This window comes from Nipponia nippon, unplaced genomic scaffold, assembly GCF_047370975.1.
Source record: "Nipponia nippon isolate SJK-2023a ecotype South Korea unplaced genomic scaffold, ASM4737097v1 scaffold_27, whole genome shotgun sequence".
NCBI lineage: Eukaryota > Metazoa > Chordata > Aves > Pelecaniformes > Threskiornithidae > Nipponia > Nipponia nippon.
The window spans coordinates 5,072,568-5,100,539 of NW_028262344.1; the positions used below are offsets into that span (position 1 = coordinate 5,072,568).

Genomic DNA, 27,972 nt, shown 5'->3' on the forward strand with positions numbered 1-27,972 from the left:
CCCCGTGTCCCCATGTCACTGCATCCCCATGTCCATGTGTCCCCATGGCCTCGTGTCACCACATCTCCATGTCCCCGTGTCCTCATATCCGTGTCCCCATCCCATGTCACCACATCCCTGTGTCCATGTGTCCCTATGTCCCCAAGTCACTGTGTCCCCATGTCCCCATGTCCATATGTCCCCATGTCACTGCATTCCCGTGTCTGTGTGTCCCTATGTCCCCATGTCTTTGTGTCTCTATGTCTCCATGTCACTACATACCTGTGTCCCTATGTCCCTGTGTCCCCATGTCCGTGTCCCCATGCCCACGTGTCCTTATGTCCCCATGTCTCTGTGTCCCCATGTCACCATATCACCACATACCCATGTCCATGTGTCACTGTGTCCCCATGTCCACATGTGTCCATGTCACCGCATCCCCATGTCCGTGTGTCCCTACAGCAGAGTCCCCATATCCCCCCCCGCTCCACTCTGCATTCCGCTCTCCGCGCTTTGACCCTGCCCCGCTCCGCTCCTCTGTAATCCAGCCTCCGCACTTTACCCCCGCCGCTCCGGAGGGGCGTGGCCGGCGCATGCGCGGCGAGGCGGGCCGGGCGCGGCGAGATGCGTCGCGGGGGGTGGTAGGGCTATGTCGCAGCGCGGGGGGGACCGTGATCGTGACCGGGAGTTTCAGTGGTCGGCGCGGAGGATGGGGACGTCGTTGTTACTTCAGCTGTCGGTGCACGAACGGGAGCTGGACCTGGTCTGCCTGGACCACAGTTACGCCAAACCCTGGAGCGCCCACCCCGACGCCAGCGCCGCTCGTCCCACCCGCATGCTCTTCCTCACACCGCGGCGGCAGCCCGGCACCGCCCTGTGAGCCCGGGGCGGGGGGTCCTGTGGGGCTGAGGGGCCTGTGTGGGGCTGGGGGGATTCCTGAGGGGCCTGTGGGGCGGGAGGGGGGCGGCGAGGCTGTGAGGGGCAAGTGTGGGGCTGGGGCAGGGGGGTCTGTGGGACTGAGGGGCCTACGTAGGGACGGGGGGGAGCCTGTGGGGTAGGTTGTGGGGGTTCTGTGGGGATGACGGGCCTGGGGGGTTTCTGAGGGGCCTGTGGGGCTGAGGGGCCTATGTGGGGAGTGGGGGAGCCTGTGGGGTAGGTGAGGGAGAGTCCTGTGGGAGGGGAGCTTGTGGGGCAGGTGAGGGGGGCCTGTGGGGCTGAGGGGCCTATGTGGGGCTGGGGGGGTCTTGAGAGGCCTGTGGGATGGGAGGGTCTGTGAGGGGAGAGTGTGGGGCCTGTGGGGCAGGGGGGTCCTGAGGGGCTGAGGAGCCTATTTGGGGGCTGGGGGGGTCCTGAGGGGTCTGTGGGGCAAGTGGGGGGGTCCTGTGGGGCTGAGGGACCTGTGTGGGGCTGGGGGGATTCCTGAGGGGCTTGTGGGGCAGGTCCTGTGGGGCTGAGGGGCCTATATGGGGTCTGGTGGGGGTCCTGAGAGGTCTGTGAGGGGAGAGTGTGGGGCAGGGGGGACCTGTGTGAGGGCTGGAGGAGGTCTTGAGGGGTCTGTCAGGGGAGAATGTGGGAGTGGGGGAGCTGGGTTAGGTCCTGAGGGGTCTGTGAGGGGAAGGTGTGGGGCTAGGGGTCTGTGAGGGGAAAGTGTGGGGCATCCTGTGGGGCTGGTGTGGTGGTGGGAGGAGAGTGTGGGTCGGGGAGACTAGAGCAGGTTCTGGGATCCGTGGGGAGCAGTATGGGCTGTGGGAAGGTGTGGGGGCTGAGTTGGGGGTCTCGGCTCGGCAGCTTGGGGATGGGCTTGGGTCTGGTTTCACGGCCTTGGGGTCGGGGTGGGAAGTGGGGTTGTGGCCAGGCCTCTGTGGTTTGTTTTAGGGTCGGGGTGTGGGGCTCGGCCCGGGGTTATGGGTGAGTGTGGGGTGAGGGATAGGAGTGTGCTCAGGGTTGCAGCTCAGGGGCTTGGTCTTGGGGTTCAGGGGGCTGCCTGGGCTCAGACCAGGAATAACAAGATAACTGGTTATGAAGCTCAGTGGACTCTTCATTTTAAAGCATGGCAGACCCCAAGGTGAGCGATCCCCTTCTCTAAACCGTGATTATTCCTGACAGTGAAGCAGATATCCCCATCGATGTTGAGACGGTGACGCCCACGCCTGTGCCGCTCTATGACAACCAGAAGGCGCGCAGCGTGATGAATGAGTGCGAGCGCCACGTGATGTTTGCTCGCACAGATGCTGACGCCCCTCCGCCGCCAGACGACTGGGAGGAACACATCAACAGGTACCGTGGGGATAGGGAAGAAAAGAACAACCACTGTTGCGTGGTGTGGGGTTTTTTTAGTGTGACTCGACATGCAGTGATGTTCCTGAACTGAATCATGTTCGAAGAAAATTAATTCTCATGTCCAAATTCCTCGCCTGCCTGCTGTGAAAGCTATCGACCTTAATGGTAGAAGCTGGCCCAGCTGTTGAACCTCTCCACATGCTTCATGTGAAGTTCTCTCCTCTGTTCGGAGGAGGCTGGGACAGTAAGAATCTACGTGTAATCTAACAACTCAATTCAGCCATATTCCAATGTAAAAAATTAAAAATGAGGCTCTGCGCATATTCCACCCTATTAAAAACCCTCCCTGTAACTGTAGTCAATCCAGTTCAGTCTTGATGTTATGAGGAATGGAGTTGTTTTTTTCTGCACAGTTTGTCTGAGAAACATGGCGATAACCTATGCCAAAAGGAGTGATTATTTTGGTCTTATTTATTGCTTCTGCTGTTACTCTTGCCTTTCTGATGCTTGGATGTTCACTAACACACTCTACTGACATTTAAAACCTGGTGTTTTTTATTGAACCATCCTTTCACTTAAATCCTCAGTAGCAAAACTCACTTTGCCCATAGCCATAAATCAGTTCTTGAGGCTGCAGTCACAGCCGATGCCCAGCTGTGCTGCTGACTGCCTTTGGGAACGGGCAGCAGCTTGCAGGACCTGGATGCCTGTGTAACAGTGACCTACGTTACCTCTCGGGTTTTCTCGACAGGACGGGTTGGACGATGGCCCAGAACAAGCTATTTAATAAGATTCACAAAGCGCTGCAGTCTGACAGGCTGGCTCGCTTGGCTAACGAAGGGGTAAGGTCTTTTACTCCCTATTTCACTTTCTGGCAGAGTCGCTGCCTGTGTGTTTTTATCCATCCTTCCTACCAAAGCCCAGCTGAGTCAAGATGAAAGTCTTGGCCTTTGGGTCGTGTAGCCTTAAAAGCCAGGCAGCTCTGGGCTTGTTTGAGGGGTGATTTTGTCCTCACTGGGAGGATGTTGGTCTTTGCTTGCTGCCAGAGGACTTCGGGCTGCCCAAGCTAATACTTTCCTGTGGCTTGGGATGCACATGGCATGCTTGATTTCTCCCATAACTTTCTTTTTAATTTCCTGGTTTTTAGGCCTGCAACGAGCCAGTCCTGAGGAGGATAGCAGTGGACAAATGTGCTCGGAGGGTCCGCCAAGCTCTGGCTAGCGTGAACTGGGACACCAAACTGATCCAGTGGCTTCACACAACGTTAGTGGAAACCCTCAGTTTGCCAGTGCTGGCTGCTTACTTGGATGCTCTGCAAACACTTAAAGGAAAGGTGATAAAAGCAGTGAAAGACTTTGCTATCACTTATAACGTTCTCCCTTTATAAAGCTTGTTAAAGGAAGCTGATGGTGTTTTTATCCTTTTTCTTTGGAGCGGCTGTGTGTGTTTTCTCAGTCCTTTCTGGCTTCTGGTTTCAGATCCCCACCCTGATTGACAGGATGCTGCTCTCCTCTACTGCGAAGACGGGGGCGGCAGGTGCCGAGGCTCTGTCTCTGCTGCTGAAGAGACCTTGGGACCCAGCAGTGGGTGTCTTGTCGCATAATAAACCAGTGAGTACCTCCTGGGGCTTGCGGGGAGCGAGAGGCTGGTCTCACATCGGCTTTATTCTTCCCGTCCTTCTGCTGTCCTCTTCCTTCCGCCTCTGTCTTGCTTCCTGGTCTCTTTTCCTCCTGCTTTAGACTTGCAAAATGAGGGGGACTCCTTCTGTTGTACACATTCCCCCTGTACTATGCTGAGGTAGCTTTGGCTGGGGAAAACGTGATCGATTAATGAGCTACACAAGATCCCTCCTGCTTCGTTGTGCAGGCCAGGCTGGGCAGCGAGGTCTCGGGCAGGGAAGTTGCTTTCCCTTACACAGCTCTTTGTTGAACTTTGTAGAGCAAATTGCCTGGTTCCCCCCTCATCCTGATTGCTTCCTCTGGACCCTCCAACTCCATGTTCCCCACTTCTCGACGGCACCGATTCTGGCAGTCGCAGCTTTCCTGCTTGGGAAAGGTTCGTATGGTTGGTTTTGAAAGGAGGGAAGTTCAAACTAGCAGCTGTGCTAGATTGTAGCTGCTGAGCCTTTGGTGCACCAAAATACTTGGCTCTGCTGAAAGCAGAGGCTGGCATCTGTCACCTGCAGTGTTTACAGTTTGAGACACTGCACAGGGGATGAAGTTGCCGAAATCCGATGTGTTTGGGGCCTCTTGCCGACCAGAGTCATCCATCTTCAGCAGTTTAGATTGTATCATTGCTGTTATTAAGGATTGATGAGTCTTCCGGTAGGAAGAGGTTGGAGGAGAGAGACTACAGGTCACCTTAGTCCTCTGCCTGGATACAGAGCTGCTCACTCACCTCCTAATGTGGTAGATACACTGGGTGTGTAGGAGCAAGGTGAGTAGCAGAGGTTGTCTCTGGGGGGAATCCTCTGTTTCCTCTGTTTTTAGTGGCTAGAAGTGAATCCTGGGGGAAAGAGGGAGAGAGAAAGCACAAGTTCAGGCATAAACTGGGTTCCAGTCTGTGCTAATTGTTGTCGGTACTTGTTGTCCCCAGTAATGCCTTCATTATTTATTGATCTTTCATTTCAAACCACAGGTGATTCCCATCACCACCTACCTGTTGAACAATGGCAGTGGGGTGGGAGTGTTGCAGTGTCTGGAACACATGATAGGGGCGGTGAGGGGCAAAGTGGCGGAGGTAAGTAAGAGCGATGAGTGTATTGCGGAGCCTTTGTTGCTCCCCTCAAGCTATTCACCTTGCCTGTAGGTGCTGTGCCGCCCCAGTGCATTGTCTCGTTGTCTGTCCCTCTTCTCCATCCACATCTTTCTTTTTTCTCCCGTAGATTCACAACCACTTCTCTCACAAGCCGATCATCCTGATTGGGTGGAACACGGGTGCCTTGGTGGCCTGTCACGTAAGTACCCGATTCCTTTGCGTCCACTTGACAGCTTCGGTTCAGAGTTAGATTTGAGTTACTGTTGCATTTAAGGTTTTGCTGGGGTTCTTCTTGTCCCTTTTCTCTTTCCGAGGCCTGGCTTTGAGACAGACATCCTTTCTAGTTGTGGGGGCATAAGCAATTTGAGTCATTCAATGTTTTTTCCCCACTCTTCTAATCAACAAAGCAAAGTCTAAAGATGGAAGATATTTCTGTGCCTGGCAGGAGCCTGGCAAAGCAGCCTTTGCACGCTCGATGCACTTGACTGTTAGGATGCTGACTGTTGCTTTTTTCTACCCAGGTTTCAGTGATGGAGTATGTCACTGCAGTTGTGTGCCTTGGATTCCCGCTGCTCACTGTTGATGGCCCCAGAGGGGTAAGGACCAAAGGGAGATGGAACCATTTAAACAACTGTACTATTTTTTTTTTTTTTTAATCTCCCTAGACTGTTTCATAGAATCGGACTTGGAAGCCCAGTGATAATTGGAAGACTTTTTTGAGGAATGTCTGTGTGATTTTTGTTTGGAGGAGGTGTGCCCAGCAGGCGGGACTGTTGCATTCATAGTGGGATTCTTGATGGGACAGCAGGCGTGAAAAGTCCTGTGTTTGCTTGTCTCTGCTGTGACACGTTCTTGCAGCTCCTTTCTGGGGTCTTATGTGCGGGTCACTTGTTAACTGTGTCATTTGGCACCAGAGATGACAACTTGGGTTGATTTATATGGAGCCCAAGTTGCTCCTTTGTTAGCTGACCAGTGTGTGACTGCGTTGGGAATGATTACAGTTGTGCTAATGAAATGGCTAACTCTGAGGGTAGTGGAAATCTGTATAAAAGGCATTTGCTGGAGCACGGTGCAGCTCTCGAGCAGAGTTTTCTTCAGGACTCGGTACGGCTGTGTAAACCCCATCGGGGGTTCACCCCAGGAATCTCTGCTGTTGGTGCTTCTTCAGCCTTAGCCTGGGTTTGTGTGGCAAAAGCTTGGAAGGAGGAAAATGCAGTGAAATGGGGTTACTGAGGGGGAGGGCATCAGTCTCGGCTGTTAATGAGTAACAGCGCTATGTACTCATTCAGCTTTTAAGTCAGTCTTTCTCACGAGATGTTTAAACGAACCGCATAATTTATACTTGTCTCCTTTCAGGACACAGTTGGTATGTACTGGGATTGCATGTGAAGCGCTGTCTGCCCCTGTGGCATGTGCCTTCCCTTTTTGGAAATCCTCATCTAATTCAGAAAGGTGTTTGGCTCCAAAGACTCTGTGTCCTGAATCAGTCCTTCCAGATTACAGTTCCCCTCGCTCTTGCAGGATGTCGATGACCCCCTCCTAGAGATGAAGACCCCTGTCCTCTTTGTGATCGGTCAGAATTCCCTGCAGTGCAACATCGAAGCAATGGAAGATTTCCGGGAGAAAATACGAGCCGATAACAGCATGGTGGTGGTGGGAGGAGCAGATGACAATCTCAGGTAACGGTCTGTGAGATGGATACTCTCTTTCCAGGAACACTGGGCAAGATCTGAGCCTGCTGCATACAAAAAAAAAACCAAACCCAAATTTGGTACTGAAGCTAGATGGGAAGTGCATAAAAATGCTCCATCAAGGTCTATAATAACAGCTATGTTATTCAAAACCTGGTATTGAGGGTTGGTTTTCTGTGATAAATCTGCATCGTTTCTCCCAGTGGTAAGTTAAAGATTCAGGGTACAGTGTGGTATGACCCTAAAGCAAGTATTTACTTTTTCATGCCACCCCTGGCTCTGGAATATGTAGCTTTTTGAAGGCTGTGCACAGAATTGGGGAAAGGGAGGCTGTAAGAGCCTTGCGGGAAGCAAGAAGCTCTTAAGGTTTCAGTAAACTGTGGAGCTTGTTCTCCTGTCACACTTGTGTGTGGTTGGAATAACTGCACCAAAAGCCTGAGCAAGTCGTGTATGAGAATAGGGTTGGCCTGATGCTAGAGCTGGACCCAGCAGTGCAGACAAGGTTTTGGAGCATCATATAAGTCAGAAATCTATAGTAGGGATAATCAGTAAAGGAGAGGAAAGAAAGAAATGTAAAACTCCCACACTGTGTCTGAATACAAAGCTCTGAAAGGAAGGAAACGTCATATTTGCTTTGCAAAATGCTTTGGGATATTGGGCCTTTTTCCTCAGTCATCGAAGTTTGTCTCGGCACTTCTGAGGGATGAATCTCGTCTTTCCAGTAGATGGTGCTCGAGTTGAGAGCTGACGGAGCTGGCTCTTGCCTTACTCTGTCGAACTGGGTAAGGGAGCGAGCTTGCTGTCTCTTGAATCTTACTCTCAGGTGAATGATGTTGCTAGTGTGAAAGTGGAAAACCAAATGTGTATTGACTTCTATCTGGTTGTTTTTTTTTTTTTAAATAGGATAAGCAAAGCCAAAAAGAAGTCGGAAGGCCTGACCCAGAGTATGGTGGACAGGTGCATCCAGGTAACCACAGAAATCTTCCTTTTACACCTCATGTCTATTAAAAAAAAAACCAAAACCAAACCTGTGCTGAAATGTCTCAGTGACCACAAGTTATAACCTTACTGCCAGGATTGGTTGGATGAAGGTAATCTCCTGAGCGGGATTTTGAAGTCGCTGCCTCCTTCCAGGAGGAGAGACGTGAGCTTCCTGGTAGCGCGCCTTAAAGAAAGAGCAGTTTTCTGAGTCTTCCCGTACATCTGCCTGGGGAAGCAAGCAGTACTTTTGGGATCATTGGAGAAACCATTGTGTTTCCCGTGCATCAGAAATTATTGGAGTATGAGCTTTAATGAGAAAGCCAAGGTCTATCTGTGAGGTTTTACAGTTTCTTTTTGTGGGATATTAGGTCTAGAGAGCCTTATCCGTTTGTCCCTTTGGGAATTTTTTTGTTCTTTTTTTGTTTCAAGCTGTGAAGATCAGTTGTTTAGAGACTTGCACATCACTTTAGACTAACTATTTGTTTCATCCTTCCCAGGATGAAATCGCTGACTTCTTGACTGGAGTCCTCACCCGAGTGGAGAGCCACTCAGGCTCCGATCCCCGTGACCTGGATGCTGAGAAGAAGAAGAAGCCACGCGACTCGACCAGGAGGGATCTGTCGTTTGACTTGCCGGAAAGAACCAGCAGGCCTGCCTCGCCAGCAGCCAAAGTGCCTGCCTCACCTTCGGGTTCGGAGGTGGGGATTTTCTCTGGGATACTTTGAGCTGAGGAAGGCTGAGGTTGTGTAAAGAGATGCTTTTGTACTGCTGAAATATGTGGTGAGAGGCATGGTTAGTGGTGGAAGAGGGAGGTGAGAGGATACGGAGGGGCTAATGGCTTGTGGTGGGGCAAACGAGCCTTCAGAAATAGATCTGCTCCAGCAAAAAGATGCACGTTCTTGCCTGTGTGCTGCTATGCTCGGGGTTACGACTGCCTCTTAGGGAAACGTGGGGGTAAGAGGTGTACCTTCTCTTTGAGCAGGACTTATCCAGCGTCTCCAGCAGCCCCACTTCAAGCCCCAAGACTAAAATGGCTGCTGTGTCCTCCGTCCAGAAGCCCAGCCAGATGGGCACCACACAGCTGCTGAAGAGGCAGGTGCAGAGGACGGACACTGTCCTGACGCACAAGCAGGCACAAGGTAACACCCTGGAGCTTTCCCACCCTCTTCCCTCTTAGCATCCGGATTTTTGGTCTTTATCTGTCCTGACGTGTAGGTTTTTGTCTTCTGAGTCCTGTCTTGAATTCCAAGCTCCCTGTGGCAGTTTTCTCTACAGCTTGGTCCCCCGTCGCTGTCATCCGAAGGCAGCAGCCTGTGGAGGGTTGAAATTAGGTTGGAAATGGTGTTCCCGCAGCTGCGGAGCCTTGCTGCTGTTCCAAGTGGGATGGATTTTTACTTGCTCTGGCTGACTAAATCACCTCATAGCCGTGCTCTAATTCTTTCTCAAGTGTGAGCCCCTTGACTGGTGTCTCATATCCTTGAAGGCTGCTTGGGAGGGAGACTAAAGGTATTCAGGAGATGATTGAGGCTATTGAATTGTGACTGAAACAGTGGGGCTTGGGTAATTACAGAGTCATCTTGCATCAAATCTGCTCTGAATAAGAAACTAGCTTGAGCTGTGGGGGGTTTTTTTGTCCTGTTAGATGCTGATTAAAAACCTTACAGTGCAGCTTCAGTCTGATTGTGAACGCTGTGAGTGTAGGTAATGATTTTGTTGATGATGATCCCTTCTGGCAAATGTCAGCAGCACCTGGGGAATAGTTCTTCATCCTCCCTTATCTCCTTATTTCTTTGCTCAAGACAGACCTGAACAGGCTTGTTGTTGACTCCTGCAACAATGTGACCCTCCCCATTCTCTAAAGTCTTTCTCTAATGCAGGAGTAGCCTCCAGGGAGAAGTTGAAGCTTGGATCTCCCTTAATTTCTCAGACCACGGACTAAAGAAATCTATTCCTTTGTTGTTGTAGTTGAGGGAGGAAGTTTCTAGATAGCACGTGGGAGGCAGGAGGAGGGTTGGTGGAGTGGGGTGTGTCATGGCTGCCTTGTTTTGTCAGGAGCGCTGTTGCAGCGTGGCTTCTGGCCTGCGTTTTGTGGCCGTAGCTGTTCAGGGATGTGCTGGCTGATGTCTCCCAGCTGCTCTCAGCTTCTCTAAGCAACTGCTTGGTCAAGCTAGCTGTGCCTCTCGCAGCCAAGCCTGCTCTTGTTCCCTGGGCGCCAGACCTTTTCCCGACGGCTGTGGGGCTGGAGAGGGCTCATGCTGTTGAGACGTGCTCTCTGTGAAAGCTGGGATGATGCCCCTTCTAGTGTTGGATGTGCTATGCTGCCATCTGGAGAGGAGGTTGGTGTGTCTCCGTTGTGCCCTGTGGCTGGATAAGTCATGTCCGGAGCTCTCTGCCTCCCTGCCTGCTCCGAGGTTTCTGTCTGTGGGTCGCAGTGGTGTCCCTGGAGTTCCCTGTCCCCCTCAGGAGCCGGGCTGTGATACTGTAATTCTCTCTGATTCATTTCAGCTCAGTTTGCTGCTTTTCTGAAACAAAACATGCTGGTGAGGAAAGCTCTTCCTCCTGGCACCTCTTCATGTCTCTTTGGTGAGTATCTCCTCACTTCTCACTCTCTCTGTCTCCCTCCTTCTCTCTGTCTCTGCTACCTTCTTTCATCATCTTCCTCTTCCCTTGCATTGGTTTGGGGATGTGGCCCAACATGTCCCCTTGTCCCCCTGCTTTTTGCTTTCTCATTGCTGTATTTGAAGCTAAAGCAAAGGGCTAGCTGAGGGCATTAACTTTTCCTGAGCTCTTCCCCTTTCCCTGCTCCGGTGGTAAATACTGCTCTTCGAGCCATGTAGTCTGGCAGCCGGTTTGCTCTGATGGACTAAGACTTTGTAGAGGATGCAGTGACTTTTTGTGATTGCGAGTTTAACCCTTGCCTGTGCTGGGGCTGAGAAAGGGATGTGGACACCAGCCTGAGAGACTGCGTGTGCTGGTGGGGTGTCCCAACCACGTGAAGCAGCAAAGAGGCTGTCAGTGGGAGCAGAAACAAGGGGCTGCCAAGTGGCTTGGAAGGGGCAGATGTAGACATGTGGAGCAGCGTTTCTTGGCCAGAGAGAGTTAGAGAGGAGCAGAGAGGTCAGGGAGAGGGATGGCTTTGGGAAGACGGTGATGTGGTGGGAGAGGGATGCTGTCTGGACCAGGAGGCACGCGGAGGTGAGCAGTCTTTAGTGCTGTGGTCTCTCGCAGTGGGTGCTGGAGCACGCGGAGAGGTGGACCTCAGTGTGTGCGGTGCTCTGAGGGTTAGGGATCGAGGGGGGAAGATCCACAGCGTACCTAAAGATGTGTTTTGCCATCTCGAATGGCAGTGACTGTGTGGATCTGGGATTAGGAGAGGACGAAATCCAAGGCTGTGGGAGGCTGCGGTGTCATCACATGAGCTGTCCTTGTCAGTTCTTCATTCGGGTGACCCCAGGGCGCTGAGAGTGTTAACATGGGTTGGAACTGCTTCTCTGCAACACCCCAAATGCCGGTGCTTTTAACTCAACGAGGCAAGTGCTGGATGCAGAGAAGCTGGTGGTATTTTGGCATGCTGTGTAGAGATTCCTAAGATACAGGCTCCCTGCTTGCCCTGAACACACACAAGATATAGTCCAAACTGCATGTATACAACAAACTCCTGAGGCAAGTATTGGCCCGAGCTGGTTGTTTTAAAGTTTTCTTTCTCCCTTGAGCCTTGTTTTGTGTTCTCCCCTGTGTGATGAGGTTAGCCTGGGAGCACACATGGAGCCCTGTGCTTATCCGGAGTCCTCCCACCCAGCATCTGCTGGGAAGAGAAACCACGGTGGATGTTACCCCGCTGGTGGGGAGATGTGGAGAGGCTGGCACCAGGTTGGCCTGCCTTTTGATAAGATCAAAAGCTAATTAAGATCTCTGGGGTCGTTACTGCTTTGGCTCAGCTGCCTGAGCCGTGAGGTAGGAAGCTGGGGCACATGCGTTGGGAGCGTTCGCAGTTGTTTTGGGAGCGGGGTGCTTCTCCCAAACATGCAGCCAGCCCTTCGCAGCGGGGGTCTGCGTTCCTCTGTGTGAGCAGAAGCAGGCTCTGCTCTTGTGCAGTGGGAACACAGAGGGACATTGGGGTCACTGCTCACCAATGCTTTGAGGGGCACTTAACGCCACTGCCTGTGCATGTGCCGTTTCACTGTCCTGCTTGGCTGGTGGCACTTTGGGGGGGGCGGCTTTGGTGCCTGCAGTCTGTGCACACCTGATGAGGTCTCTCTGAACGGTGATTTGGACCACGCATGTTTGCAGGTGGGTGGGAGGCACAGGAGCGTCGCACGAGTGTCACGAGTTAACATGCTCAAGCCACAAGTCCAGCCGTCGATAGCAGCACAGCAAGCTTGGCGCTTGTCTTGGGGACCAGAGCGGCCCCGAAACGCTTGGAGTCACCTGACATTTAGGGATTTGGCTGCAGTCTTGTCCTACACCCACAGTTCAGAGGTATGCAGGTGGTGTGATATGCAGGGAGCGTATACATACATATACACACGCACATCTATATATCAATTTCATATAATATATCCATATCTATCTATATATCAGTAAAAAGGTATTTACATCTTGGCCTCTAGGCTGTTGAATACGTGGCATAGATGCCTAGGACCATCTGTAAAGAGGAAGTTAGCTGGCTCAGCAGTGGTCTGCAGAAGCTCTCGATGGAGAGGGCTCTCCGTAGCTTTGAGCGAAGGCTGTTCCCCCTTGCCACACATCATGGCAGCACTCAAGCGTAGCGGCAGCTGCCTTTCTGAGCGCTGCCAGGTCGTGAATGCCACAGCAGGAGGCAGATCTGCGCGCTCATTTCGACCCAATCCACCACCATTTCAGGCTGGGGCCAGACAATCACACGCCAGTGGTGGGAGACGTGCGGAGAACGGATGGGCAGGATGTGGCAGCTCGTGACTGTGTTTTGTTCCTGGGCTTGTCATGGGTCCTCTGTGCTTTTTCGGATAGCCCTGGCTCCGGCAAGCTCGTGCTCTAGGCAGGACGAAACGGATGTGACAGATCAAGGACATGGCAGCAAAACAAGTTGTTCGTGCAGAAGACAAATCTCAGCTTGCGGCTTTTCTTCCCTAGTACCGAGCAGTGTAGGGTATGTGGGGGCTTGGCTTTGCTGCAGCACCTTTTCTGCTCACAGCTGCTTCACTTAGTGCCTCTAAGAAACCTGTATGCTTTAGTCCAGCTCCTGGAGGGCCAGTTACGAGCGCTGGAAGGGATGTGCCAAACAACAGGCATGCTAATACCTTGGCCGGTGTGTCGGATGAGCAGGCAGGCTGAGCTCTAATCCCAGCATTGGCAGCGTGCCTGCACCAGCTCTGCAAGTTTCTGCGCCCTTGTCCCCTCACCTGGAAATTAAGGATGTTGGAGGGGCCTGATGACAGGATTGATTATGCCGTGCTTTGAAATGAAAAGTGTTTATGTGGAGATGTGTTATCGCTGTAGGCATCCATTCTTCTTCGCTGCAGAGGCAAGACAGACATTATATGCTGTCTTGCCTTAGCCTGTGAGTAGCTTAAGCTAAGTCCTGGCCCTAAGACAGCAGCTTAGGGCAAGCAGAAGTCAGTGTAGGTGGTGAAAAGAAGCAGCGTGGGTTCCTGATGCATGGGAGATGGGTAAGGCTGGCATGGAGGGAGCTCTGGAAGTGTGCATGGGCATGTGTCCCTTCTCCACGCCTTGGTGCACACAGTGGAGCAGCACTGACCTCGAGGGATCGGCCATCAGTTTTCAAAAAGCTACTTCTGTGTCCCCTAGTTCCAGTCTCCTCAGAGCACTCGGAAGGGGCTGAGAAAGATGATGTGCGTATGCAGCTGAAGAGGCATCAGACCCCCAGCCCGACCCAGTGCACCAAATCTTCCAAACGAGCCAAAATCAAGGTGACCATTGTCTCTCACGGAGATGCTGCTGGCGTGGGGAACGGAGCACCCCTCACCACCCAGGCAGAAAGTGAGTTGTGATTGCATAGCCGCTTTTTAACCAGAGAGCGGGGTCGTGGCTGTGCCCAGACCCGCTCCTCTGGGGCACAGCGTGGGGAGGGGAGCTGTGTTTTATGTTATTTTTGGAGGAGTTAGCTGTAGAAAACAGACGGAGGCTCAAGGTGTGAGTGACTTGGGGGTAGCTGGGGAAGCGTGGGGGCTGACAGCACGTAGGAACTTGGCAGGAGCCTCTTCTCCATAGCAGTTGGGATTGCACGCTCCAGCAAAATGCTGGACTGCAGCCTTGTGAGCTGCGAGGCGAATTTTACACCTTCCTCTGAGGCATCAAGCCGCTGCTGGAAGCAGGATGCCAGTCCTGGCGGACCCCTTGCTCCAAGTAGGTTGTGCACGTCTCCAGTTCTGCTGCCCGCTCCTGTGACTCCTGCGCGAAGCTCTCACCTGGAATGTGCTCCTGCTTTAGGGATGACAACGATGTTCCTCCCTCTGGAAGACCTTTGTGCATTCAGACTTCATGAATCAGCTGAGTGCCCTGCTCTGCTGTTCCCCTTTGGGCCTGAAGTCTGGCACAATACGCGTTTGATACGCATGTAAATAAACTCCAGCTCCTCTCCTGCCTCTGGGGCTGGGAAAACCCACTGCAACAAGCGTTGCCGAGGTCCCTGCAGTCCAAGAAGAGGTGATGTGCTCCGTCTTCTTCCCCTTGAGCCTTTGCAAAGGAGGCCAGAAGCTTTGGCTACTGTCACCCTCGTACCTGAAGGATGTTGCCTTGTTGCTGGCCGCACTGGTGTATACGACTTCTTCACATCAGAGTGCAGAGCCCCAGATTTGTAAAGCAGTTGCTCGTTACTAGCGTTAGCTCGATGCAGTGCAGGACTAAAAGGTCAGCGTCTCCATCCTGATAGGAAATCAGAGGTTTTTGAAGCTGAGAAGTAATTCTGCTCCTTTGGAGGCATCTCTCAGTTAATTTAACAGTTGTTTTGAACTGTGAAAATGAACTAATAAATACAATTCCTTTTTTAAGGTTACAGTTTATCGTCTGGCAGCTTTGAAAATCTCTGGTTTCCAGAATCTTTTTTTTAATTTTCCAAACTTTACTTCTTTTCACAGAAAGGAAATGAATTGCAGAAGTTAACATGAACCAAAACAAGAATTCCCTCTTACCGTGTGTGAGCAGGAGGAATGCACAAGACAAACACAGTTGTATCCCAAAACGCCGCAATAAACCAATATTGTGACTCCTCGCATCCCTGTGTATTTTGTAAAGTGTCTCTAAAGAATGCTTACAAAATCGACCGCTAGTGACCAGCCAGATCTGAAGTAATTGGTTGAGGTGGTAGACCTGTACCAGGAGGAGGGGATTAGTGGAGATAATGTTTAGGAGAGAGATTTGCATTTGGTGGTGAGGGCCTGAGATTTCACTGCTTACAGATTTTGAAGCTGATTCCGTCAATCCGGTCTGTCGTAACACTTCCATGACAGCAGCTTTCCGGTTTTTATTCGCAACTCTGCTCTGTTTGATACTCCCCATCTCCTGTAGCGCGGTGGCTGGAGTGTGTGTTTATGGCTGCAGCGGAGGTTTCCTTGAGAAGATGCTTTGCGAGCAGGATGAGCCTGTGGCCTGCAGCGCTGTGTCTGTGGGTAGTTGTGTGAGAGAGGGGGAATCCCTAAAGACTCGTGGAGGAGAGCGAGTGAGGTTTCTTCTTCTTCTTTTGCAGTTGTCGCTGGAAAGCCAGTCCCCATGGCTGTCGGCCAGTCTGTGTCGGGCGCAAAGGAGCTGTCAGGGCTGCTCACCACCCCCAAGTGAGTGCCACTTTGTTTTTTACAAGCTGTGGGTCTTCTTGACAGCCTGCTGATGGGAAGCACTGCAACAGAGTTATTTCTGTGTCTAGAGCTTTCTGGTATCTTGCTTATGATCGGAATTTTCTGAAGTGCACGAGACTCTTAGGCTCTTGAAAACTATTTGTCAACTGGCAGTCAAGTCTGAGAATGGCAGAAATGGGCAGAAGTAGAGGGTATTGTGGCTGTTGGGCTATATTTCTATATGGTTTCCCGAATCCAAGTTTGCTTATCTCTCTGTCTTTGGAATGACTGTGGTGTCTTTGCCAGAAATTCAGTGTTGTCTTTAATCCTTCCCTTCATTCCCTCTAACGGTCAAGCATTTTTTTTCCAAAGATAGGGGAAAGAAGCCTCAATATCGGTTCATTAAGTTGATTAACTGGCCGTAGGGATTTCTGTTAGAGAATGAATCTGACGTTGACATCTCATGTCACTCTTTTCCCTTTTAATTCAAACCAAGCTTTGGAGAACCAGACTGACTGATCTGGGAGGGGAGAGGAAGAAGAGTTGTTCTCAAATAGAAAGTAGGTTTTAAATGGGAAATGTTTCACTGCAAGGTAGATTGCTTTTGTGTAGGGTGACACAGCCCTTGCAGCAACTAGGCAGGTGCACACATGCTAACAAGCTCACCTCCAATTTGGAAATATGTGGATTTTGCCATAGGTGCTCCTTGTTCTAGCTGCCGCAGTGGACACAGGGAAACTTCTCTTGCTTTGGGTTTTTGTAGCTCGTCAACTCCCCTGCCTTATGCTTCCAGGAGTCCCACTTGGTTGTGTTAGGCCAGTGACAGCTTGCTGTCAAAGTCATCTTGCCTTGCCCTGTGCAGTTCATCGTTAACTGGACTCTTTCTCTTCTCGCTTTGTAGGCTGAGTTCAGCAGCAGAAACCTCCTCCACGAGTCCTGCTCCATCTGCCGTGATCCCCAGCAGCACGGTGCCCAGCGCTTTCCATGCCCTGCAGAGCAGGCTGGTGGCCAGCAGCGCCCACTGCGTGCAGGCCCAGCCAGCCAGTACCCTCCAAGGTACCTGCCTCTCTCCATGTCTCTCTTGTGAATGTAAAAGGTAAACCGGGTTCAAAATCTTTTGGTGGATTCTCTTTCTTGCATTCCCTGGTTGCTTTGGGTTTGGCTGAGGCAGCATTTGTAGTGCTTTGCTATTGCAGAGCCTGCAGAGATCCAGTGGGATGCTATAAAGCGAGGCTGAAGGCGCAGTAGGTGACCTGTTAATTGTGTCATTGGTATGTAATGATGCCTTGAGATACCAAAACCGACCTCCTCTTGCCTCCCAGGTTTCACAGCTAACCTCGTTTGTAGCTGCAGCAATGAAGCGTGTAGAGCGGCTGGGAGGACCCCCGCTGACCTCGAGGCAGGCTGCTTGGGACGCTGCTCTTTAAAGAACAGTTTTGCAGACACCTGCCATATGACAGACCTGGAATTTCATGGTGGTGAATTCCCTAAGCCTGATTTCTTTATTCTTTACTTTTTTAGGAGCAGCATCAGCCAGCAGCCTGCTGCAAGGGCTGAGCTTCAGCCTGCAGGACATCGGGACCAAGTCATCAGCCCTTCCTGCCAGCGTGGCTGCTGCTGGGCCACCCGTGCAGGTATGCAGCCTGCAAACATCAGAGATCCCTCTCTGCAGGGAAGCTGTATGGAGACTAAAACGGTAGGAGTCAGAGGGAACTTAGGGCATGTTTGCTCCAGAACCAGAAGAGATGAGGGATGGTAGATATGAACTACAGCTAGAAAAATGCATCCAAGCCTTGGCAGTGTGCCAGGGGCTAAGGGTTCCTGTAAGTGGCATGAGTTCTAGGAAACAGGGCTGTGGGAAGTTGTTTCTAGGCAGCCACCAAGAAAACGTTGAGAAAGAGTTGGAGAATGGATGGAGAGGAGAACCAGTGATCTTTCTCCTTCTTGTTTTTCTGGGAAAACACACGCCTGTGACCTCTCAGGCAAGCTCCTCATCCCTGCAGTTTGAGCGACCTCTTTCAGGATGGGTGGCTTCATTAGAAGCAGAGCCACAGTTTGTCCCAGTCATGCTTTCAAGTTGCAATGAGTACGTGCAGACTGGAAGGGATGAGTTTACTTGCCTTTAGACCTGCTTGTGGCCACCAGAATGAAGTGTGGAAACTGACCTCTAAAGACCTCTAGCTTCTGTGTGAGGGAGGGTCTGTGCCATCCCGGCATCCCCTTTCCTTTCAGGTACTCACTGCTTCTGCTTCTCCTTCCAGACCTCAGCTGTGAAGATGCCCATAACCACGGGCACCGGCACAATTGTCCGCACCATTCCGGTTGCCACCTCTTTGTCGCTGGGAGCCTCAGCGACTGGGAAGCCCACGGCCATTCATCAGCTGCTGACAAACGGGGGACTGGCAAAGCTGGCCAGCAGTCTCCCTGGCTTGGCTCAGATCTCCAACCAGGCAGCAGGTGAGGGAGAAGGGGGACAGGCATGCAATCACCCCAAGTCCAGCATTTCCAAAATTTATTTTGCCTTTGAGACATAGCTATGGACAGCTGCATGTGCTAGAAATTTCTGAGCAGCTGCTCTTTCCATTTCGTCTAATGGAAAGAGGCTTCCGATGCAGCCCCTGGTTGGTGAACGTGACCTCCACAATCCCCGTGTCTCAGGGACGTCTTGCTTGCATGTTTCCTAGGCTTGAAGGCCCCAACGACCATTACTGTGACACTGCGTGGGCAACCCAGCCGTGTGACCACGCTTAGCCAGGCTGCAATGGGGACTGTCCAGCCCCAGCTCGAGGAACAGCAGATGCAGACCCAGGCACCTCAGGTAATTTTTGGCATCTTCTCTGTAGCAAAAGCGCCCGCTGCTGCTCTTCTGAGCTTTTTCTGACCATCGTAATCAAAGGCAGATATAGCTGTCATGGGGAAAGTGTTCTTGGTCACATCTCTTGGGTGTGATGAGCTTTGTTGCTTTGCTGAGGCTGCACAGAATGAGGCCTCGCCAGGTGGTGGTGAAGAGGACACGGGTCATCTTCGTGTCTGTTAGTGGCAGGGTTGATTGTGCTCGATATCACGCTAGTACTGCACCGAGGGAATCTCCGGCTAGACTTTGAAAGCTGACGTAAGCATGGAAACTGTTAGTGAAGCTCTAGGCTTTCTTGGCAGTAACAGGTTTTGGTAGGAAGAGGAAAGCTGCTTGTAGAGTGTTCAGGCAGGAGAGTGGGTTGGCCGTATTCCTCTTGAAAATACTGATTCTGACTGTTAGATGCCCTGATGTGAGGCTGGGCCCTGTGGGTGTTGGGGATACTGTACTATTTCCTTCTGCAGGTCCCCAACTCCTGCTCTTTCTCACTGCCCTGCTGTTGAAACCGATTTATGAAGTGCTGAGCCTGTGCTTCAAGGTTGTACCTGTTTGATACAGCTCTCCTTTTGGAGGTGGATCACGGACAGTAGGAAAAACTCTTACTGTTTGGACTCTCAACGCGTGCCAGGTCCTGTCTCAGGGATCCTGGCTGCCTTCCTGCTTCCTAGGTTAAGTGTTGGTGTGGATGAGTTGAAAGCACAAGATGTCAAGTTGGAGAGAGGTTTTTTGTTGTTGTGAATGTAGTGGTCTTGAGTACTGTAATGTGGACCTCTCAACCCCAAATCCTGGAGGTAGCAAAAGGGATGAATGTACTGCAGGTGTATCCTCAGGCTTCATCCTAAGCCACTGTCAATTTTGAGATGGATCCATAAATGTGAGGGCGGAAAGGTTGGCTCTGACTCCCTGCAGAGGATGGGTGGTCAGCGGTGGCTGTGATGTGCCATCAGCAAGGTTGACCCAAGCTCGGGTGGCTTCCCCATGGTCCTGGCTCCGGTGCTGTACAACACTCAGGTCTCTCCTATAGATGCTTTCCTGGATGTGGGGATGTAGGAGAAAACAGGCAGCCCAGGCCTGTGGTCTGCCTCACGGGACTGAAGGAGGCATTGCAGGAAAAGGGCTTCTGGTTGCCTGAGTGTGTACTGAGGGGCATAACTGACTGTCCAACAGATGCTGACTGTAGTGATTTGAGGCAGGCATTTGCAGGGAGAAAGTAGTTCAAAGAACAAGTCAACAAGCTGCCAGAATGATAAATGCTGCAGCTTGGGCAGTCGGTTGAGCATGGAGCGTCCAGTGGGGATCAAGCTCCAGTTCCCAACAGGGATTAACAAACTGGCACTGAAGGCTGAGGATCCCAAGATCATTCCAGATTGGCAGAGTTTGTTTGTTGGGTTTTTGGGGTGTGTGTTTGTTTGTTTGTTTGTTTTTTTTCCCCCTCCCCTCTTGCATGTGATTTTCCTACTCTTGATAGCACTAGTGCAGGTCCCGAGCAAGTAATCTGGCGTGGGAGAGGCAGAGCAATCTTCGCTTTGTAGATGAAGCTCTGTAGTTTTGGTCCCTGTTGCTGGGCTGGCTCGAGTTGTGGGCAGCACTGGGGAGGCAGGGAGCGTGCTTCTACTCTTTGCTGCTGTCTGCAGAGGCTGTTTGAGGTTGCTTAAAGCCCTGAGGTACATTTAGGGAGGCTTTATCCTAAAAGTGAAGCCTTTGGATAGAAGTTGGGTTAATTAATACTTAATTAACAGCAGCAGCCATAAATCCTTAATTTGTCCTGCGCTGCTTTAGAGCTGGCTTTGTATCCACCATTGCCAGTAGTTTCTACGCAGAGTCCTGGTTTACTGCTAGTTAAAGCTCAGCTTTGGGAGCATCCACCTCCTTCCTCCCTTGACTTTTCTGTGTTTCTTTCAGTCACTTCGCTAGCACGACAGAGCCTGCGAGCATTGGCAGAGCTGAGCTTGGAGACGGCTAAGGTATTGTTCAGAAACGCAGAGCTAGTGACACTCAGTGCAGATCCCACCTAAGCAGCGGGTGAGTCGCTTTCATCGGTCTGAAACTCTTCATCCATGTTGGAGGCAGTTTTTGTGCTCTTCAAAGGCTATTTAAGAAACAGTCAGAACTGGTGTGCTTTCCTTTACGTCCTTTGTTATGTTTGAGAGACCCTAAATATCCAGCAGAACAGTAATTCCTCAGTGTAATGAAACTTGATACAGATCGACTCCAGGGTTAACGAGTTCATGTACGGGTTAATGTTTTAAGACGGTGGCACTTGGAACTGGATATTGGATTGTACGCTGTGGCTTTTACCTGCAATGCTGAGCTTGTGTGTTCAAGGTAGGGCTTAATTGTGTGGCCGGCTGCGAGAGTTGCTTCAAAAGCAAACTGAAAGCTGGCTTTTACAGGAAATGGAATGAGCTGTGTGTTTTTGCAACTAATTATAGCCCCTGACATCAGCTCGTGTGTACCTTTAGCACATAGGATTATGTAATCTAGCAGGGCTTCCTGTAAAAGAGCAAATTTACAAAAGGCTTCAGGGGATAACAGCCGAGGGCTTAAACTGTTGTGTTTCTGTTGTCGGTTGGGTTCCCTTTGAAATTCCAGCTGACTCCAGTGTGCCTGTGCAGGAAGTGTGAAGCCCACGCATTGGCTGTGCGCTGTGATTTTTAAATTCTGGGGGCTGGGGCGATGCCTGTAGCAGCTGAGATGCGGTTTGAGTGGGTAACTTTTCCTTCCCCCGTGGGCATTAAATGGGAGGCAGAAGACTGAGGAATCTCCCTGGGGAGTTTGGTGCAAATGCTTTCTGTGAGTAGCAAAGTAAGAAGCAGCAAGAGGGTTTGGGTAGCTTTAAAGTGAAAATACGAGCAAGCTTCAGCTTCTCTTTTCAAGAAACTGCTCCACAGTGGTTTGAACATGGCTTTTTGTATGGGTTCTCCCCTGCAGCGTGGTTATATCCTGATAGTAGCTCCATAAAGTGTGGAGTGATGCTCATGCTGGGTCACGCTCTTGTTTTCTGCTTAGTGGCATGAAGATTTACTCTGCGATGACTGAAGCTGCAAGCTGAGGTGTCGTGGTTTGAGCTTTGGGCAAGGGTCTCCCCCAGATGGCACGAGGGGAGCTCTGACTCCAGCCCTTGCTGCTGCCCAGAGCCGGCTGCTGGTGGTGGATGTGCTGTAAGCAGGCAGTAAACATCTTTCTTATCCTGGAGTCTGACCCTTTCCACTCCCAGGGGCAAAAATATTAATTATAGTTAACGCAGCACTGTTAAATTGCTGCACAAGGCACAGAAAAGTAGGCTGCCACTTGCACGAGCATCAGGTTGGGGGGTTCAGACTTAAGCTTACATGGTGCTTGTCAGTGGTGGAGGAAAGCAAGCAAGTTGGGTCAGAGAAGTCTGACTGAAGAGCTGGTGTCGTGGTTTAACCCCAGCCAGCAACTAAGCGCCACACAGCTGCTCGCTCACTCCCCCACAATGGGATGGGGGAGAGAATTGGAAAGGTAAAAGTGAGAAAACTCATGGGTTGAGATAAAGACAGTTCAATAGGTAAAACAAGCCGCGCACGCAAGCAAAGCAAAACAAGGCATTCATTCACTCCTTCCCATCGGCAGGCAGGTGCTCAGCCATCCCCAGGAAAGCAGGGCTCCATCACACGTAACGGTTACTTGGGAAGACAAATGCCATCACGCCCAATGTCCCCCCCCTTCCTTCTTCTTCCCCCAGTTTATATACTGAGCATGATGTCATATGGTATGGAATAGCCCTTTGGCCAGTCTGGGTCAGCTGTCCTGGCTGTGCCCCCTCCCAGCTTCCTGTGCACCTGGCAGAGCATGGGAAGCTGAAAAGTCCTTGACTGGTGTAAGCACTGCTCAGCAACAACTAAAACATCAGTGTGTTATCAACATTATTCTCATCCTAAATCCAAACCACAGCACCATACCAGCTACTAGGAAGAAAACTAACTCTATCCCAGCTGAAACCAGGACAGCTGGGTGTCTGATTTTGTAGCTGGAAAAGCTGCTTTGGAGCTTGAATTATGTCAGCTCAGGGCTGTGAGGGCTCCCAGGGAGAGCACAGGAGCGCATGCGGTTGGCGCTCTGCAGTGTCAGATTGTGGATGCACCTGGACAGAGTTCAGGCAAGTGAAGCTGACCCAGAGGTGTTCGAAGAACCCCTCGAATGGGGAAATTTCCAGGTATTTGACTGAAGCTTGTCAGTGCTCTCCAGGGTGTGCTGCCACCTGCCTTAGGACACAAATCCAAACTCCCCATTTGTCCTAGTATTGGACATCTGTGGACACTGGTGCTGTGTAACCCACTGGTTCTTGTCAGAGGGGCTTGTACATCTTCGTCAAGCAAGAGGGAAGCTCTTCTGATGCAGAGGATGGTGTGTGCTGTTCCAGTCTTTGCTGGGCTTTCACTGGTGCCACTGGTAATAGCGTGTCATTCTTGCAAGTGGGTCTGCACGAAGTGGGAATCGTTCTTGAGCTCCTGGCTGTTGCTTCACTACTGCTGCAGAAGAAACGAGAGCAGGACTGATTTCTCTGACAGCCAGAGATGGGGACAGAGCCATCCCATTCTGCTCCAGAGAAAGGCAATGAGTTTGTGCCGGTCTCAGCCCAAGCACTGACAGTGGTGTCAGTGCTGCAGATGACACCATCGTGCTTTTAAAATACAGATCTCTGCGGATTTTCTCTCTGTACGTATTTTTCCTTGAGCTTGGTAATGACTGATCAGAGTGTGAGGGCAAGGCTAGAAGAAGCAGGGAGAGGGTGTGCTCTGATTTTTTTTTTTTTTAGGTGAGGGCTAGTGCAGGTTCCTAGGAATGTTTGCAGCCCCCCCGCAGATGGGGCGCTTCCAGTAGCTCTCCATTACTTTAACCCTTCCAGGCTCCAGACGGTGCTGTTGGGAACCTGGCCGCCCCAGCTACCAGCACCGCCTCTCCTGGCAAGCTGCTGTCTCAGATGGATCTCAGCAAAGCCCAGGCTGGCGCAGAGATGGCTCCCGCCGACCCCGCGGCACACCTGACCGCCGCCGTGGCAGCACCCGTAGGTGAGGCGCATGGCAGTCGTGGGGAGCGGGCAGCCGGCCTGGGGACCAGAGTGGAGGCCGGGTTGGAGCCATGCCGCCGGGTGACGTGTGCGGAGTTACTCTGGGGAATAGCTGCCTGAATGCTGCTTATTTTTAAGCCTGTCGCTTTTTTTTTTTTTGTCGTGTCTGTCCCCCCCCCTTTAAGTTAGGCTCCCCCATGGTTTCTTTGCACAGAGAGTTTTGGCTCAGTGGAGCCGTTTTTGAGCAGTTGACGAAGAGCAAGGTGTTAAACTTGAGCCCAAGCACAGAAGGGATTATCTGCAGTTTGTGTTTAGGGCCCCCGTCACGTGTTTGTAGCACTAAGCGCTCTCCCTGCTGCCTACATTTATTTACCTTGCCTGGGGAGAGCAGAGCCATCCAATTACAGCTAAATAAATATTGCAGAGCCACTACTCAGCCAGTAGCCTCAGACTTAAAAAAAGTAAAACTGACACAAAGCAGTGATGCAGTCCATTGTATCCTCAAAGGCTTCTGTACCAAAGAGCCCGCTGCCAGCCGAGCCAGTGTTTTCCTTTTCCTCAGTCCAGCAGATTTCCAAGCAAGTGGCAGGGTGAGCAGGTAGTCAGCACTCAGGCCAGATCTGGAGGATGAAGTTCAGTGGGGCTGTGCCAGTTTCCCAAAGGGCAAACGAGGCAGCTCTGGAGCATGTGCATTTTACCACGCAAGTCGGCTTTCCTTGCAGGCATTAAACCCAGCTAACCGACCTCTGCAGACCCTCAAACTCTGCTTGTCTCTCCCAGGATTCAACAGGGAGGTGCAGAAGCACCAGGCTTAGGTCGTCTTCTGTGTGCTCTTTCTTGTTCCTTTTGTTATTTGTCATAGCTAGTGGATGAAGTTAGGTTTGTGGAGAACTTTACCTGCTTTTGCTGGAGGTTCAGGTTGGCTTTGCATCCAGCAGGGAGGACCAATTTGTAGGAAAGCTGCTGGAGCAGCAGGGTGGACTGGGATGTTAGCGCAGAAAACTTTCCAGATTCTTAGTTTCGTGGAGCGGTCGTTGCCGATGTCTTACCAGCATCATCGCGTGTCTGTGCCGCTTCCCCAGCCTGCGTAGGTCTGGCTGGAGTCACTTGTTCCTGCCATCCTCCTGCCCTTCCAGCCTCCCTGATTCCCCCCAGGATGGTGGGGTTGGTGGTCCCATCCTGGTTAGACAGTCAGTCGTCAGCCTTCGCTCTGTGCCCTCCCCACTTGAGGCACTTCATTTCGGAGAGTTCCATGCTGCACTGGTGGTGTTCGTGGCATGCTGTCACCGCTGATGAGTGCAAGGGACACCGCAGTGCATCTTTGATGCCACTATATGAGAGAGATGCAGTGCTGCGTGCCAGGTGACCCAGCATGGCTGGGCATGCTGCTTTTTGCTCCTTGGCGCAGGCTCCTGAGGGACGGAGTAAGTTGCAGCCTTGGGCAACTGCAGGGGCAAACCATGGGCTGCTCCAGTTTGGGGTCTTTCTGGCCAGTGTTGTCTTTAACCAGCAGCGGGTCTCCAGGCTTTTTCTTGAGTGCGTCTAAACCCAGCGATTAGATTTCAGTGAAGTGTCTCTCCCCTCTGTTGCTCTCTGGGCTGTGGCCACTGTAGATGCAGCTGGGGAGCCAACTCGGGCAGGGTAACCGCCATGATGCAACCTCTGCCGTTGCCTTAGAGCACAGAGGGCTTCATTTCACAAAGCCTAAAGTCTTTTAGCCGCCTCCTGGGGTGGAGCGTGATGAGGGTCTGAGCACCCCCAGCGCTGCTGGTGGGATGGAGCTGGAGATGCTAGAGATGAGCAACAGCTTACCTTGAGCCGGGCTGCCAAGAACAACACGAGCTCGGTGTGGTCTGTGGCAGCTGGGCAGGTAGGATGGGGCAAGATGGAGCCTGCTTGGCTAAGGAAGAACCATGACATCCCATCTCGATGGGAGGGGACTTTTTGGGGGAGAAGATCAGACACGGAAAGAAGAGAGAGGCTTCCTTGGGGGATCTGAGCAGTCTAGGAGGGGAGCTGTGCTGATGGTGCCCAATGATAAACTCCCAACCAACCCTGAACTTGTGCGGGATTTGCTGCTCCAGCTGGATCCCTATAAGTCAATGGGGCCCGATGGGTTTCATCCGAGGGTACTGAAAGAGCTGGCTGATGTCATAGCGAGACCTCTCTCAATGATTTTTCAATGCTCTTGAGAATCTGGGGAGGTCCCAGTTGACTGGAAGCTGGCAAATGTTGTCCCAATCTTCAAGAAGGGCAACAGGGATGACCCTGGTAACTACAGGCCTGTCGGTCTCACCTCTGTGCCTGGCAAAATCATGGAGAAGATTATTCTGGGAGTTACTGAAAAACACCTGAAAGACAATGCAGTCATTGGTCCCAGCCAGCATGGGTTTGTGAGGGGAAAGTCCTGCTTAACAAACTTGATTTCCTTCTATGACAAGGTTACCCACCTAGTTGACCAAGGGAAGCCAGTCGATGTAATCTTTTGGGACTTCGGTAAAGCCTTCGATACTGTCTCTCACAGTACCCTCCTGGACAAAATGTCCAGCATACAGCTGGATAAACACATAATGCAATGGGTGAGCAATTGGCTGATGGGTCGGGCTCAAAGGGTTATAGTAAATGGGGTTACATCGGGCTGGTGACTAGTGGCTAGTGGGGTTCCGCAGGGATCCATCTTGGGGCCAGTGCTCTTTAATGTCTTCATAAAGGACTTGGATGCAGGACTTGAAGGTTTGTTATCAAAGTTTGCCGATGACACAGAATTGGGAGGAGCCGTTGACACTCTCGAGGGCAGAGAGGCCCTGCAGAGAGATCTGGACAAATTAGAGAGCTGGGCAATCACCAACCGTATGAAGTTTAACAAGGGCAAGTGACGGATTTTGCACCTGGGACATGGCAGCCCTGGATGTACATACAGACTGGGTAACGAGAGGCTGGAGAGCAGCCCCGCGGATAGGGATCTGGGGGTTCTGGTCGACGGCAAGTTGAACGTGAGCCAACAGTGTGCCCTGGCAGCCAGGAGGGCCAACCGTGTCCTGGGGTGCATCAAGCACTGTGTTGCTAGCCAGTCAAGGGAGGGGATTGTCCCACTCTACTCTGCACTGGTGCAGCCTCACCTTGAGCACTGTGTGCAGTTTTGGGAGCCACAGTACAAGAAGGATACAAAGCTACTAGAGAGTGTCCAGAGGAGAGCCACAAAGGTGGTGAAGGGTTTAGAGGGGAAGCCGTATGAGGAGCGGCTGAAGTCACTTGGTCTGTTCAGCCTGGAGAAGAGGAGACTGAGGGGAGACCTCATCGCGGTCTACAGCTTCCTCACAAGGGGAAGAGGAGGGGCAGGCGCTGATCTCTTCTCCCTGATGACCAACGACAGGACCCGAGGGAACGGCAGGAAGATATGCCAGGGGAGGTTTAGGTTGGACATTAGGAAAAGGCTCTTCACCCAGAGGGTGGTGGAGCGCTGCAACAAGCTCCCCCGGGAGGTGGTCACTGCGTCAAGCCTGACAACATTCAAGAAGCCTGAGGGACAACGCCCTCAGACATATGGTGTGAATTTTGGGGTTGTCCTATGCAGGGACAGGAGTTGGACTCGATGATCCTTGTGGGTCCCTTCCAACTCAGGACATTCTGTGATTCTAAGTTTGGCTGTTGTGCTTTCCTTGCCCAGGCTGTGGCAGCACTGGGGTTTGTTTTGGGGTCTTGCTCTGGAGAGCGGACAAGTACAGGTCTTTCTGTTCACTCTGAAACCCTGCAACTCCGCCACTGCGGCTGGGGGCTGCAGCCCAGGGTGGGCACCACGTCCCCATGGCCACTGACCGCGCTCTCCCCTTCTCCGCAGTGACCACCACCAGCCCCATGAAGACGCTCTACGTCATGTCGGACGCCAAGCTGTCTGCACTTACCAAGTCTGCGATGGGTGAGGCTACCTCTGTCCCCCTCAAACTGCCGGGCATCCAGCCTTCCTCCTCCTCCTCCTCATCTGCCAGCTCTCCCACTGGCGCCATCACTTTTGCTACCTCCCCCCTGGCCATTGCCCCCAGTCCTCCTGGCAGCCTGGTACACTCGAAGGTGGGACCTGTCCTGCAGACCGCTTCCAAGACGGTCATCCTGACCTCGACGCTGACCACAATGAAGGGCGATGGACCCCTGGGACACATCGGGGAGAAGGTTGGCTTGACCAAGAGCGCCACGGCCCTTGGCCATGCTCTGGGGGCAGTGGAGACCCTGGGGAGGGTTCCCTCCGTGGTGGACGACGGGAGCACCATCATCCACACCAGAGAGGCTCTGGCCAACAGACACTTGCTGCCCCAGGGTGTGCTGCCAGGAGGGGCTGGCACCACGCTCATAACGCTAGGCAGCAGCCTGGCCAGCTCCTCCATCATCGCCACGGTGGGGCCCACGCTCGGCCAGAAGCCGTAGGGATCCCCGGGACCCTCGGCTGAACCGGCACTTTGGGAAGACTGAGCTTGGCTGCGGGGTGGGAGAGGAGCAGCCCCGTGGGCATGGGGGGCTGGTTCAGGCTGGAGCAAACTGGGGGGATGTTTTTCTGGTTTTGTTGCTCTTTAATAAAACTATTTTTGTTCTTTACTGACTTCATTGCACATGTCCCTTCCAAAAGCAGCTTTG

General features: G+C 52.0%; 1 protein-coding gene across 3 annotated transcripts; it reads left to right on the forward strand.

The window, feature by feature from the left end:
- Positions 1-570: 570 nt before the first annotated feature.
- Positions 571-27,937, forward strand: KANSL3 (KAT8 regulatory NSL complex subunit 3). Of its 3 annotated transcripts, XM_087762694.1 has the most exons (22): positions 571-855; positions 2,086-2,256; positions 3,011-3,101; positions 3,407-3,592; positions 3,738-3,869; positions 4,198-4,314; positions 4,897-4,998; positions 5,144-5,215; positions 5,538-5,612; positions 6,538-6,695; positions 7,611-7,674; positions 8,186-8,386; positions 8,671-8,827; positions 10,194-10,271; positions 13,476-13,667; positions 15,373-15,457; positions 16,359-16,513; positions 16,979-17,091; positions 17,719-17,914; positions 18,142-18,275; positions 23,185-23,347; positions 27,185-27,937. In XM_087762694.1, the coding sequence occupies exons 1-22, from the start codon at positions 629-631 to the stop codon at positions 27,763-27,765; spliced, it is 3,450 nt and encodes a 1,149-aa protein (XP_087618820.1). In that variant the 5' UTR covers positions 571-628; the 3' UTR covers positions 27,766-27,937. The 3 variants fall into 3 exon arrangements, with proteins under 3 accessions (XP_087618820.1, XP_087618821.1, XP_087618822.1); XM_087762695.1 differs by lacking the exon at positions 10,194-10,271; XM_087762696.1 differs by lacking the exons at positions 10,194-10,271; positions 13,476-13,667.
- Positions 27,938-27,972: the final 35 nt, after the last annotated feature.

Coding starts and splice junctions, on each gene's coding strand:
- KANSL3 (XM_087762694.1), top strand. CDS start 629: ATGTCGCAGCGCGGGGGGGACCGTGATCGTGACCGGGAGTTTCAGTGG. Junction 3,102..3,406: donor CTCGCTTGGCTAACGAAGGG/GTAAGGTCTTTT, acceptor CCTGGTTTTTAG/GCCTGCAACGAGCCAGTCCT. Junction 17,092..17,718: donor CTGCTGGGCCACCCGTGCAG/GTATGCAGCCTG, acceptor TTCTCCTTCCAG/ACCTCAGCTGTGAAGATGCC.